Source organism: Orcinus orca, chromosome 10 (genome assembly GCF_937001465.1).
Source record: "Orcinus orca chromosome 10, mOrcOrc1.1, whole genome shotgun sequence".
NCBI lineage: Eukaryota > Metazoa > Chordata > Mammalia > Artiodactyla > Delphinidae > Orcinus > Orcinus orca.
This window is the reverse complement of record NC_064568.1, coordinates 85,175,181-85,188,141: the sequence shown is the minus strand read 5'-3', so window position 1 is coordinate 85,188,141 and position 12,961 is coordinate 85,175,181. Positions and strand designations below refer to the sequence as shown.

The window sequence follows — 12,961 nt, the reverse complement described above, 5'->3', positions numbered from 1 at the left end:
CTTCCACCTTGGTGAGGCAGTACATGAACTCGGGCAGCTTAGCTCTACATTGTTAGAGTTCTGAGCAAGATTCATCAGAGAGCTACAGGGAGTGTGGCTCCCACACCCACCCAGACCAATGTCTCACGTGTCCAGTCTGGAAAACCCTCAGCATCTGGTACATATTTAGCCAGGAAACAAAAGAAGAGGGGCCCTCTGGTGCCCCTTCCTCATACCTTTTTGACACCCCCTCCCCCTGTAATTGCATGAAGGGTCAGGTATGAGTGGGGTACATGGTGCTATGGCAGAGGACCAGAGACACAGGCAGGGAACAGCAGGAATGACAGGATAGCAACTGAAGGAGGCGGAGGAACATAAACAGTCCAACTGACACAGAAAGAGACTCTTCTCAGGTAAAGTCCAAACTCCTCATAACGGCCTAGAAGGCAAATTCTGGCCCCGCAGACCTTGCCTTCCTGGATTAATAACCTGTTCTTCCCACTTCTCATTTTCCATATACAGTGGCCTTCTCTTCAGTCCTAGACAATGCCAAGGTCATTCTGGTCCAAGAGCCTTTGAGCATAATGTGTTCTAGGTTCAGAGTAGTCTTCCCCAGCTTCTTCTGAAGCCGGGTGAGCTCATTTTGATCACCAGCTTGGCAGACACGAAGTGTTAGGGAATTAACATCCCAGGAGTAAAACGTCAACTGAAGAGGGAATGGTGTGGATGGATAAAGCTTCAACCAAATGAGCTTCAGACGAACAATTCTGAGACGCCATCTACACAGTGCCTCTGAGGACATCCAGGGAAATGAAAGCAAGTGCTCAAAGTGGGAACCAGGTCAGGAATGCACCTGTGACTGCCTTTCCACCTTCCCTGTGCTGGCACCCTGCATTCTGGGGTCACACCTTAGTTACCACCTTCACCCACAACCAGATCTGAGCTCAACTTTGCAGAGACAGCAACCACTGCTACCTCCCCCACTCTTGTCCTCTTTCTATATATAAATATATGTATAGAAAGATATAGATATTAAATGATTAAATTAACAGATATTTATTATGGAATACTGTAAAATACAATAAATTATACTCTCAGTTCTAAGGAATGAACACTCCTACTGTGGTGGTGATCACCTTCCCCATACATATATTTGATCTTGCATGTTTTTCTCAGTGTGAGCATTCCCCCATGGCATTACACATGCTAATATGTGGTTTTAAATGACCGTAGCGATCTCATAATAGCACATACGCTCAGGTTGTTTCTTGCAATTATAACTTATGTTCAAATGAACATCATTGTATGTAAGTAGGTTTTCACTTCTCTTGTTTACCTCAGGGTGGGTTTTTGAAAGAAAGTTTCCGAGTTACAGTATATGGACATTTATTTAAAATACTATTGATATATTCTTATCTCCCTCTTTCCCTTTCCCCCACTTCCCCTACCCACCTCTTCTGTTTCCATAACTCTCACTGTCATCAGCCAACCCCTCCAGGAGCTGGGAACCTGGAGGGGCTTTGATAATGTGGAAAACTATGGGCTGGTGAGTCAGATGGGAGAACCTTTCCGAGGAGATGGGAATGGAGAATGCTAAAGTTTGCAGGTGAAAACATCACTGGAGCCTAGACCACTTCATTAATCCCCACTTCTGTTTCCTAACGTAGGAAAGGGAGGGATGTAAAAATGAAAAAAAAAAAAAGGAGGGGGGAGGGGAGAGAACAAGGAGCTGGATGCATCTGGGATTTGCTGCAGAAGCGTGGTTCCTTCTCCTGAAGGACAGGCAAAGCTGTCACTGTCCTAGAAGACTAATTCATGGCCATTCACTAAGCACGTGACAAACCACCCCCAAACTTATTTGCTTAAAACTACTACCATTTATTCACTTACAATTCTGTAGGTCAGCTGGTGGTTCTTGTAGTCAGGGTTGAATCCTGCTGGTTCTTCTCCTGTGTCTCTATCAGCTGGAGAGTCAGCTGGCATTGGGTAATATAGGATGGCCTCACCTGCAAGTCTGGCAGTTGGTAGGCTGTTGACTGGGTGCTTCATTCTCCAGCAGATGAGCTCAGTCTCTTTCGTGACATGGGTGTTTCAGGGCTGTGGGAGAACCAAGACGGGGACAAGCTGCAATGTGCCAGGCTCTTTTCAAGCATCTTCTCAGGTCACATTTGTTAGATCACTCGGCCAAGTCCAGATTCAAGGGACAGAGATATAAACTCCACCTCTTTTTTTTTTTTTTTTTTGCGGTACACGGGCCTTTCACTGTTGTGGCCTCTCCCGTTACGGAGCACAGGCTCCGGACGCGCAGGCTCAGCGGCCATGGCTCACGGGCCCAGCCGCTCCGCGGCACGTGGGATCTTCCCGGACCGGGGCACGAACCTGTGTCCTCTGCATCGGCAGGCGGACTCTCAACCACTGCACCACCAGGGAAGCCCTAAACTCCACCTCTTGATGAGAGAAGCGACAATGTCACATTGTAATGAGCAATAAGATGAGATAAATTTAGGGCAATTTTTGCAATCTATCATAAGACATTTGCTGCATACAGTCTCAAAATCTAAATTAAGGAGGGACAGAGATGCAGAGGCATTCTGAGTGCCTAGTCCTCAGTAGATTCTGCACGAGTTTTTCCCCAAAGACAAGGTCTATTAGAGCTCTCAGCACCATCAATAATTCCACTTTCTTCATCCACACAAACAGCCTCAGTGCCTGGGATTCTGTGTGAATGGCTCCTCACATCCTCCTCTCTCAGCCTTGCCTCTCACACCCACTCACACCAACAGCCTGAAGTGGAGTCTGTGCACCGGTTCTCTGGGACTCGCAGTGAGGGAACGGCGTTATCAGGCCGCTGGGATTGGAAATGCAGGAAGCTCTGCACATAGGCTCTTCACCCCTAAAAAGTCCCTTCTTCATCAGGAATAAGGAAGACAGCGATCGTTGTTCAAGAAGGTGCTTGATTAGCATATTAATTAGCTTGTGGCCAAGAGACTATGCTAATCTCCTTGAGTTTATCCTGATGCCCCTGGACAAGTAAAAATGATCCAATCTGTCATATTCCAGGAACTGGGTGTCCGCTCATCACTCCAATTCATGGGCAGGACCTCTAGTCTTCAGATCTCCTTCTCCTTCCCACATCTTGTATCTCAGCCATCAGTCTCCCTGTGTCTCTTTTCTCTAGGTTCTCTGAGGATGGGACTGGTTGTTTTCCTTTTTTCAATCTTGATGCCACTCCTCAGTTCCTGTTTTAGTTCTCTGGACATCCTGCGATCCATTAAAGATATTAGGTAAAGTTTAAAAATAAAAATTTCTACCTTTCTATGATCCAGCCAGATCTATGTCCAATTTCTGATTTTACTTACAAGTAGACAAGTGACACCACCCCTCTGTACCTCCACCCGCTTCCTCAAGTGTAATAGTGGGCAATAACCCCAGTTTGTAGTGAGAAGTGCTCAGGCACAAAGCACTATGTATACAACACAATAAACAAGATTTTTGTTAATTTATATAATGATTGCAAAACACTTTTATACTTCTGACCTGCTGAAGAGGAATTCTTGGGCCACCATCACTTAATCTTTGTGGAATCCTGGGTAATTCAATTCTTTCTCTGGACCTACCATTACTCCAGAAAAATATTAACTCAGTTTTAGAGATCGAGGAAGAAACAACATTCACTACTGTGAGGGGCTCCGCCCAGATCAGTAGTTCTCAACCCTTGAAGCAAATTCCGGTACCTAGAGAGCTTTTAGATAACTTACTGAAGACTGTCCTGCTCCAGACAAATTAAAAAGGGATGTGGACGTGAGGGAGGGGAGCTCAGGCAAAGGACTGACATCCTGCGGTTCTGTAGGTGGCACTGAAGGGTCTTCTCCCCCAGGGGTGTCACTGGGTGTCACTTCTTTGGCCTTACCCAGGCCCACCACACCCCAGACGAACCACAAGATAACTTCAGCAACCCCCCCCCCCCCCTTCATGGGGCACTCTCACTTCTCTCCAGATGCGGGTCCTGGGGGCGTTCAAGGTCCCACCCCAACCAGGGCAGGCGGCAGTATCCCGAGGGGCTGCCCTTGGACTGCGGCCTCCCTTCCACATTGGCAGGCGGGTGGCAGGTGGGACGGGCAGCCGCAGGTTGGAGTCGAGTCCTCCGCCCATTCCGCGAACTGGAGGAAGCTGGTCTACGAGGAATTGCCAATCAGAGGGGCCCTTTCTATTCAACCGTGGCCTCATTTTAACTGAATTACATTTGCAACCACCCTATTTCCAAATAAGGTTACATTCTGAAGCAATGGGGGTTATGATTTAAACATAACTTTTGGGGGAAGGGGGGGTGGGTGGGACATAATTCAACCTACACATTGTCTAGGCTTGCACACTTGGACCTTGCCCTCTCTCTGAAGAGTCAACAAATAAGTGAATGAGCCTTTAAAAAACAGAAACATGCAGAAGTGTGGCAGAGAGTGGCTGTTTACCAAACCTATATCATCTTCCTAGGCACTGGAATGAGAATATTTCACCTACTTCCTTACATCTCCCTTTGTAGTTAGGAGTTCCCATGTGGAAAGGGAAGCATCGTGACCCTCCAGAGAGTTTAGAGGAGGAAGTGATAAATTAGTTCAAAGAGAGCACCCACAAATTATAAAACGTACTCCCCTTTCTTCTCACATTTTTGCATTGACCCTGGCTCAGTATAGATTCGACGTAAAAGCGTACTACCCTTAAGATATTATTGGCCTTTAATAGCTGGTAAGGAGCTGCTGTGGGGTGGAGTTCAGAGAGCACGTTAGTTCCTACAGAATTTTCCCTGGCAGAAACAAAAACTAAATGACTTCCAAGGCTTTTCTAGCTCTAAGAATTCCACAGTTCTTTGAAAAGCTGGAATTGTCCTACAATTGCCCTATAATTGAAAAATAAGATCAGGAAGAGTGGATGATCTTATTCATATTTTATAAAGGATCATCAATCCTCAATTAAAACAATGTGGTATTAGTGCTTAACAGAAAGACTGACACAACAGAATAGAAAGTCTAGAAATAGACAAGTAATACAGGAATTTTGTATCCAATAAAGAAAGCATTTCTAATCACTAGTAGTAAAGATGGACTTTTTTAATAGTGCTGAGACAACTAGATAGCCATTTGTAAAACACCAGAAGGAACTTCAAGTAGATCAAAGACTGAAACATAAAAGCGAAACAAAACAAAAAGCCAGAAGTACTTAAAGAAAATATAGGCGAATTCCTTTGATTCTTGAAGTGGGAAAGACCTTTCTAAATATTACTCAAAATCCAAAAGCCATGAAAGAAAATATTGGTAAATTCAATTACATAAAAATAAAAAGGCTGCATAACAAATTTTATCATAATCAAAGTTAAACGACAAATGACTATCTGAAAAAAATATTTTGCAACTCTTATTATGAAGGGCTAATCTCGCTAATATATAGAGATTCTGAAAGCAGAATAAACCGTTGTTCCTTTACACAATATCATGTACCCGTGGAAAGAATAAGGAAGACCTCTGTTTCCTGTTGTAGACACAGCTCCAGGACATACTGCTAAGCGAACAATGGTAGAGAACATGTATATATTATCCTATGAAAGGGTGAGAAAGAAGAGTATATATATTTTTCATTTCTATTTGCATAAAGAAACAGTGGAAGGGGAACTGTGTCGTCAGGGACAGTGGTGTGGAACTTGACTTCCGGGTACATATTTTTTCATACGGTTTTGATTTTTGAATCAAATTATTTATTAAAAAATAAAATTAAAAATGATGTGACCCATGATAGTTGAAATCTAGTAATATTTTTGTCTTTAGGTATTTGTATTTGTTTTTAAGCTTCCATTGTTACACTTTTACCATGCCCTGTTATTTGCAATGTTACTTTTCACCCTTTGAAATAGAAATCCCACTTCTGGGGACCTACTTTTGAGACACACTTGAAAATAATTATGTAATTGTTGTTAACTAAATTTTTAAGAATCCAGCAATAGGTGACTGGTGAATAAACTATGTAGCATCGCACAATGGAATACTGTGGGTATTTGCAAAGCCGCCATTTTACTATTTAGGAGTTAGTACTTCTTTTTTAATCCAGTTCTGTTTTTATATGCAGAATAATTATATTTTTCTACATGGGCACATTGTTGAAGAGCTGAAAAATATGTTATGGTATAAAGAAAAGAAGAAATTCCCTTCTCCTCCCCCAATATTCCCCGTTTTTACTTTGGCCATATAGGATACAATAAAACTTGTAGCATCAAGATGAGAGAGTTCTCCCCCATCTTATTTTTTTTCTTTTTTCTTTTACGTGTTATTATTGTACATCCTACACAGCAAAACCCCTTATTTATGGTTTATATCTTCTTAAGGAGGCCCCACTGGTCTTCAATTGTTCTGGCAGTCATATAACCTTCTGTTCTTTTCTCTGTCCCTCTCTTTTTTCTTTTCTTTCAAAAAACCCCACAGGCAGGGATAATCAAACCAATTATTAGTAAAGAATATAATTTCTGTGTCACCATTCTTACCTACTGGTCTCAGAAGATCTCTCAGACAATCAATGAGATTGATTTCAAGTCTGGCTCCTCTTACGTGGATGTTAGAGCTGATATAATTCTGTGGTCAGAACATCAAAACGATAGACTCCTGGAATTGTAAAAGACCATAAGGAGCATGTTAACCACTGGGTTTCAGACTTCTTTGACTGTAACCCCAATAAGATATGCTTTCTTCTTTATGACCCAGAACGTACACGCATATGCCTAACAACATAAGTGTCTGAAGCCTAAATTCCAGGAAGCCGTATTTATCCTTACAATGTGCACACTCTAATATGTTCTAGTCTATTCTATTCCTAACAGGCCATGAAAAACACTATTCTAATCTAACCATTTTGCTTTTAAATAAGCAAATGGAAGCACAAAGACGTAGAATAATGATTCAGATTTATGTATGATAAATGATCAGGGCCAGGTCTCCTCTGTCCTTTCCCCTTTCTTTATATTCTTCTCTACCTCAGTTGCCCCCTTGGTGATCTCACCAAGTCTCATGACTTTAAAAGCCATCCATAGACCAATAACTCCATCTTTTCTTTTTTTTTTTTTTTTTTTGCGGTATGCGGGCCTCTCACTGTTGTGGCCTCTCCCGTTGCGGAGCACAGGCTCCGGACGCGCAGGCTCAGTGGCCATGGCCCACGGGCCCAGCCACTCCGCGGCACGTGGGATCCTCCCAGACCGGGGCACGAACCCGTGTGCCCTGCATCGGCAGGCGGACCCTCAACCACTGCGCCACCAGGGAAGCCCAATAACTCCATCTTAATTCAACTCCATCCTCCCCAAAACTACTCTTGTCAAAACTACTGACCTCCATACTGCTAAACCAAGGAACTATTCTCAGGCTTCTAATCACTTCAGTCTATCATCAACATTTGAACCCAGCTGATTACTCCCTTATCTACTTGGTAATCTCTTGGACTCTGCAAATTTCACAACAGAATTTCTGATTCACCCTCCCCCAACTCCACCACACACTTGCTTCTCTCTTATAGATGACCGTCTTAGGAAAACTCATCTCATTCTTTCAGCCACATTGAGTTTGAGGACTTAACATCTAAGAAAGCACTGAACAAATTAAAAGAGAAAAACCATATGATGATATCAACACATGAAGTACGGCAGCCATTTAAATTTTTTTTTAAAGTAAAATAGGAATTGAAGGTAACCATTTAAATATAATGGAGATACAAAAAGTTAATAACAGATATTATTATAAAGGACAACACTTAATACCATGCTAATTAAAACGAAGAACTAAAAAGGGATGCCTCCTAAAAATATTATTCAACTTTATTTTGGAAATTCTTAGCAAATGCTATACAAAAAGAAAATTAAACGCTTGGTATTCACATTTAAGGAAAACAAAAAAAGTTAAAATTATTTTGCTAATGACTAGAAAAAACTCCTTAGTTTAAGGAGTAAAGGAAGTAGAATTATAGAAATCAGTAAGTTTGCTGGATACAACATATCAATACATTTCTTCCTTCCTAGCAGTAAGACCTAAAAATAGGAAATGAGTATTCCATTCACAATAGAAACAAGGAAATAAATTAATTAGGAATAGAATTGAGAAGGACACATGACTCATACAGAGAGAACAGTAGAAAAGAATGCGAATACAGAAATAGATCTCATTATATAAGAATTTAATAAATAACAAAAAAGATATATTTCAGTTCAGTGTGAGAAGTGAATGGATTATTTAACAAATGGTGTTAAAACAACTGGCCATCCATCTGGAAGGATGTAAACTTGGATTCTATCTTAAACTACGTAAAACACATTCTAGATGGATTAGAAACTAAACATTTTTTAAGAAGCAAAAATTTTTAGAAGAAAAGCTAGGAGGTGAACAAATAATGGAGGGGTGGGATTCAGTTTCTAAACCAAGAGTGGAAATCTAGAAGCTATAAAAGATACATTTGTGATTAAAATGTCTAATATTCAAATTTTATATATATCTAATAAATTTTATATAATACATATAAATGGAAAATATACCATAAACAAAGGAAATATAGAGATAAAAGCCAAGAGTAGAAAACTATCTGCAACACAGGTGATAATTATAAGGTTCATTTTTCTATCATATAAAAAACACAATTGGGCAGGAAAAAGACAAACTGCCTAATGAAAAATTAGCAGAGATATAAATGGAAATTCTCTGAAAAGCTTATTCAAATGGCCAATAAACCTAAAGAAAGGATGCACTGGTGGTCATGGTAATGCAAATCAAAGTGACAATGTGAAATAATTTTACCCCCTTTAGACTGGCAGAAATTAATGAGATCACGCCCTGATGGTTGGAATGCAGGAGGGGGAGCCATTTTCAGGCTACGTCAGGGCCAACTGAAATTTAAAATACACTCTAACTAATCTAGCAATTTCAGCTTTGGAATTCTATTGTTTATTGCACTATTTGTAAATAGAGATGTCAATACTTATCAATATGAAATGGATGAATAAATTATTCTACTCCACATGCAGGACATTAAAAAAAAAGATTTGACTTGAAAGGATTTCTTTTACGGTTAAGAGAAAAGCAGAGAAGCGTATATGTCGCCATTTTGTAAATAATAAAACACTACCAGAAAAAGAAAACAGTCATGCATGTTTATGGATAAGTGTATGTAAAAGACTGAATTCGAAGGAAAACATGAATAGCTACATACCTGTTTGGGGAAGGGGAGTAGGGATGTGAAGTGACAATAAGGCAGACATTAAGGGGATGCAAGGAGCCATGCGAAACAATGGGGGGGAAAAGACAAAACATAAAACAACTGACTATTAAAGAATTTGTATGCACATATGTAAAAGTGTTACAACTAATTGAGCTTCGCTAAGTAAAAGTGAGTAAACCTGGCTCAACATATGGTACTTTTTTTTTCTCGGATGTGAAAAAAGACGTTATTAAAATGAATCCCAGAATTAAAGTTTCAAAAGCTTAAAGGGGCAATTCTATGAAAGTGTCCCCGAGTATTTAACGTGGTGCAGCGCACCAGGGTTGGAAACCCTGCAGGCAGAGAAATGCGATCTAGTTAGGCACAGAGTGGGAGTTTCAAATATTATCCAATCAGGGCAGTTCTGTTTCTATAAAGAGAAACCGGGACTAGCTGACAACCTGCAAATGGACCCGGGGTAAGTCGCCGAGCATGAACGATCTGCAAGTCAGAGCTCGACTGTGATGTCGCTGCAGGAGGCGTGTGAGGCCTACCTGGTAAACTCAAGGACACCAGTCTGAGTGCCACGTAAGCCAGAGGATCACCGTCATTCCCAACGTCAGACAGTTCTTGAGCCACATCTCCTCAAAAGCATTTTTCAGGGCCACCCAATTTTGGAAAAAGCCGATTTAGCAATATTGCCCAAGAACATAATGTCCCCACTTTGGTCTCGCAGAGAACGCCAAGGAAATGTTGAGTTGACAAACGAGCACATAGTACACGGACCCAGCCTCAGCCACAGGTTCAATCGCAGCTACAGGCAGTTACCACTGAGGACGAGTGTTTGGGGTGTGGGACTTCAGGATCGGTTCAAAAACCTCCCCCAGGTATTTCTAACGTACAGGTAGAGATGCAAGCTTCTGGTTAAAATGGGACTAGGGAAATAGATCCTGAGCGTTGAAGTTTAAATCACTTGGGAGACCAAAATCAAAACAAAAAAAACCCCACCAGCTTCCTCAGGAATCAATTTACAAATCCCACAGCGAGAATTTAATCTCAAAAGAATTCTGACGTGCGGCAAGGATTGGCTTAAACACACTGCATTTGCACGGGGCTGAAATTTATGAAACTTGTAAGACAGGAGAGCTTGTGTACTTAAAGCCCTTTCCCTGAAATAAGTAGGTGGCTCTTAAAAGAGCCGTTGGGTTATTGGAAGCAGCTTCCAACCAAAACCTTTACTTTTTCTTCGGTGCTGCCTTCTTGGGCTTGGCAGCAGACTTTGGCTTGGTCACCTTTGCTTTGGCCGCTTTGGGTTTCACAGCCTTGGCTTTAGCAGGACTCTTACCTACTTTCTTAGGCTTCACAACCCTGGACTTCTTGGGACTCTTGGAGGACTTCCTTGTCGCCGCAGGCTTTTTAGCCTTCTTCGGAGTCTTGACACCTTTTTTACCAGCAGCCGCCCCGGTGGCCTTCTTGGGCTTCTTAGAAGAACTTGTTACCTTCGCTTTCGCTGCTACCTTTGTGGCGCTGGGCTTGCTATCCACCGAGGCTACTTTCTTGTTGAACTTGAAAGAGCCCGAGGCGCCGGTGCCCTTGGTCTGCACCAGAGTGCCTTTGCTCACCAGGCTCCTAAGGCCTAGCTTGATACGGCTGTTGTTCTTCTCCACGTCGTAGCCGGCGGCCGCCAGCGCCTTCTTGAGCGCAGCCAAGGACACGCCGCTGCGCTCCTTAGAAGAAGAAACGGCCTGCACAATCAGCTCCGAGACTGACGGACCCGCGGGCTTCTTCTTGGCAGTTGCTACAGCCTTCGCAGGCTTCTTCGCCTTCCTGCCAGCTGAGGGCTTCTCGGGGGGAGTGGAAGCAGCTGGGACGGGCGGTGCGGTCTCGGACATGACGAAAGCAAAGAAGAACTAAGAAAACTACTAGAACCTGACGAGGCAGTAAAACTCGAGCGGCTCGAGCGCGCGGTATTTATAGGGCGAGGCTGCGCTGTGATTGGTGCGCGCTGGCGCCCGCCCCCGGCACCCTAGCGTCCCCTGCGCGCCCCTCCGGGTCTCCGAAGGCCAATACCGGCCGCTGGGGCCTATAGGCCTTCTTCCCTGCCGCTTGCACTGAGGCACCCAGACAGCACCCTGCCCCCCTCCTCCCCCATCCCCCCCGCTGGTCGCCTAATGGAGACAGAAATACTAGGCAGGAAAGGGTACGGCTCTGCCGCCCATTACCATCAGAGGGTGCTACTTCTCTTTAAAAAAGCAGGGTTTTATCCTAGGGGGAGGTGGGGTGGGAAAGAGCTGTAAAGAAGGCAATCACGTAAGAATCCAAGGAGTTTCACGTGAAACCTCGCCTCTAGGAAGCAATGTCAAAAGGACATTTGTTTCTAATCTGCAATAAATGCAAAACGTTGTGTCTTGAGTGACTGGGGAGGGACAGCAGAAAGCGAGGGGATGTAGGCCTGGTCTGCAGGTTTGGGACAAGTTTTCATCGATGCCATTGCCTTTCCTGGCAGCGCTGAGTGACGTGTGGTAGACCCGAGACGCCGGTGCCCTTGGTCTGAACCAGCGTGCATCTATTTGGGGCAAAGAATAGTAGAAAGCAAAAGAACTGGCTAACACCGCAATTAACAAGCTGCACAAGTGGAAAACAGCACGCAAACAATTTCTGTAATTGCAACTTGCTTCTACAGTTTAATGCACTTAACGAACTTTTGACCCCTTTTCATCTTCACAACATATCCCAAGCTCAAAACCTAGCACAAGAGAAATATCAAGTAAGCACTGGGTGGACTAAACTGTTCCCGGAAAGGCATTGCACGCGGGGAAGGAAGTGTGTGGGTGTGGGTGTCGGGGCGAGGGTGGGGGATACGTTGCTTTAGTGTGAAAGCACAGCCCGGGGATAACATTTTAGGGCAGTCTCGCTTTAACTTGTTTTTGGTTGTACAAGCGTCAACAATGCTAAAACGACTTCAGACTGCGAATCAGGCCAACTACTAAGAGAATAAAAGGCCTCTCTCACAGCCCTGTTCTGGATGACATCCCCTCACAATTCTGCCCTGGGATCGCCTAGCAACAGGGAGAATGCAGTGACGAGTCATTCCCGCGCGCGCGACTGCAGTTTTCAAACAAGTCCGCACGAGCCTCAGTAACCGGAGCTTCCCTGGTAGCCCTCAAACAACATAAGAGCTTGTTTCCGGCTTATGGCCAATAATGTAAGGGTTCCAGACGCACGATTCGTCCAGCTTCTTTACCACCCTTTGTTACTTGTTTTCTTGAGAGTCTGTATTTACAAAATTACGTAATTTCTAAGAATTTGAAAAAGGACAGTTGGAACTATGCGTCTTAGTTAGAAGGATAGTCATTTATAACACAGGTATACAATCTTTCTCCAAGGTGAAGTTTTCGTAAGTGAAAATTTCTGGAAAGACATAAATTTTTTCTTAGAGTAATAAACGTGGCTTCTAATCAAACAAAGCTTTAAAAAGAGAAAATATGCATGCAGAATTTTCTTGTTTAGATAATTTGTACCTCCCGTGTCTAATGAGTTAAACTGCTTCAAATGCAATAGAAACGCTCCATGCAAATGAAGGATGCTAGATCTCCTTTCTTAATGGCTAGCCAGTATAATAAACTTAGCCAATGAGAAGGTAGAGTCTGGGTTACCGCCTCTTCGTCTAAAAGGTCCTCATTCGGTGTTCTTAAAGTCGACTATTTTACGTCACATATAGGAACAGTCGTTGGCAATATTAAGCTGTCCTCGTTTTGGTCCGTAATCC

The 12,961-nt window shown here is 43.1% G+C and overlaps 2 protein-coding genes across 3 annotated transcripts in view; both read right to left on the bottom strand.

The window, feature by feature from the left end:
* The window catches only part of SLC17A2 (solute carrier family 17 member 2), a 60,890-nt gene extending 58,705 nt beyond the window's left edge, over nt 1-2,185 (bottom strand). For both annotated transcript variants that reach the window (XM_033434712.2, XM_049693680.1), the window contains exon 1: nt 1,870-2,185. The gene's annotated coding sequence lies outside the window, so the exon portion shown is untranslated. The remainder of the gene's footprint in view (nt 1-1,869) is intronic.
* Nucleotides 2,186-2,385: 200 nt separating this feature from the next.
* H1-1 (H1.1 linker histone, cluster member) lies at nt 2,386-11,115 on the bottom strand. The gene is made up of 3 exons (XM_004273503.3): nt 10,538-11,115; nt 6,506-6,623; nt 2,386-3,240 (listed from the first exon to the last, which is right to left on the bottom strand). The coding sequence occupies exons 1-2, from the start codon at nt 11,082-11,084 to the stop codon at nt 6,577-6,579; spliced, it is 594 nt and encodes a 197-aa protein (XP_004273551.3). The 5' UTR covers nt 11,085-11,115; the 3' UTR covers nt 2,386-3,240; nt 6,506-6,576.
* Between the last annotated feature and the right edge of the window lie 1,846 nt (nt 11,116-12,961).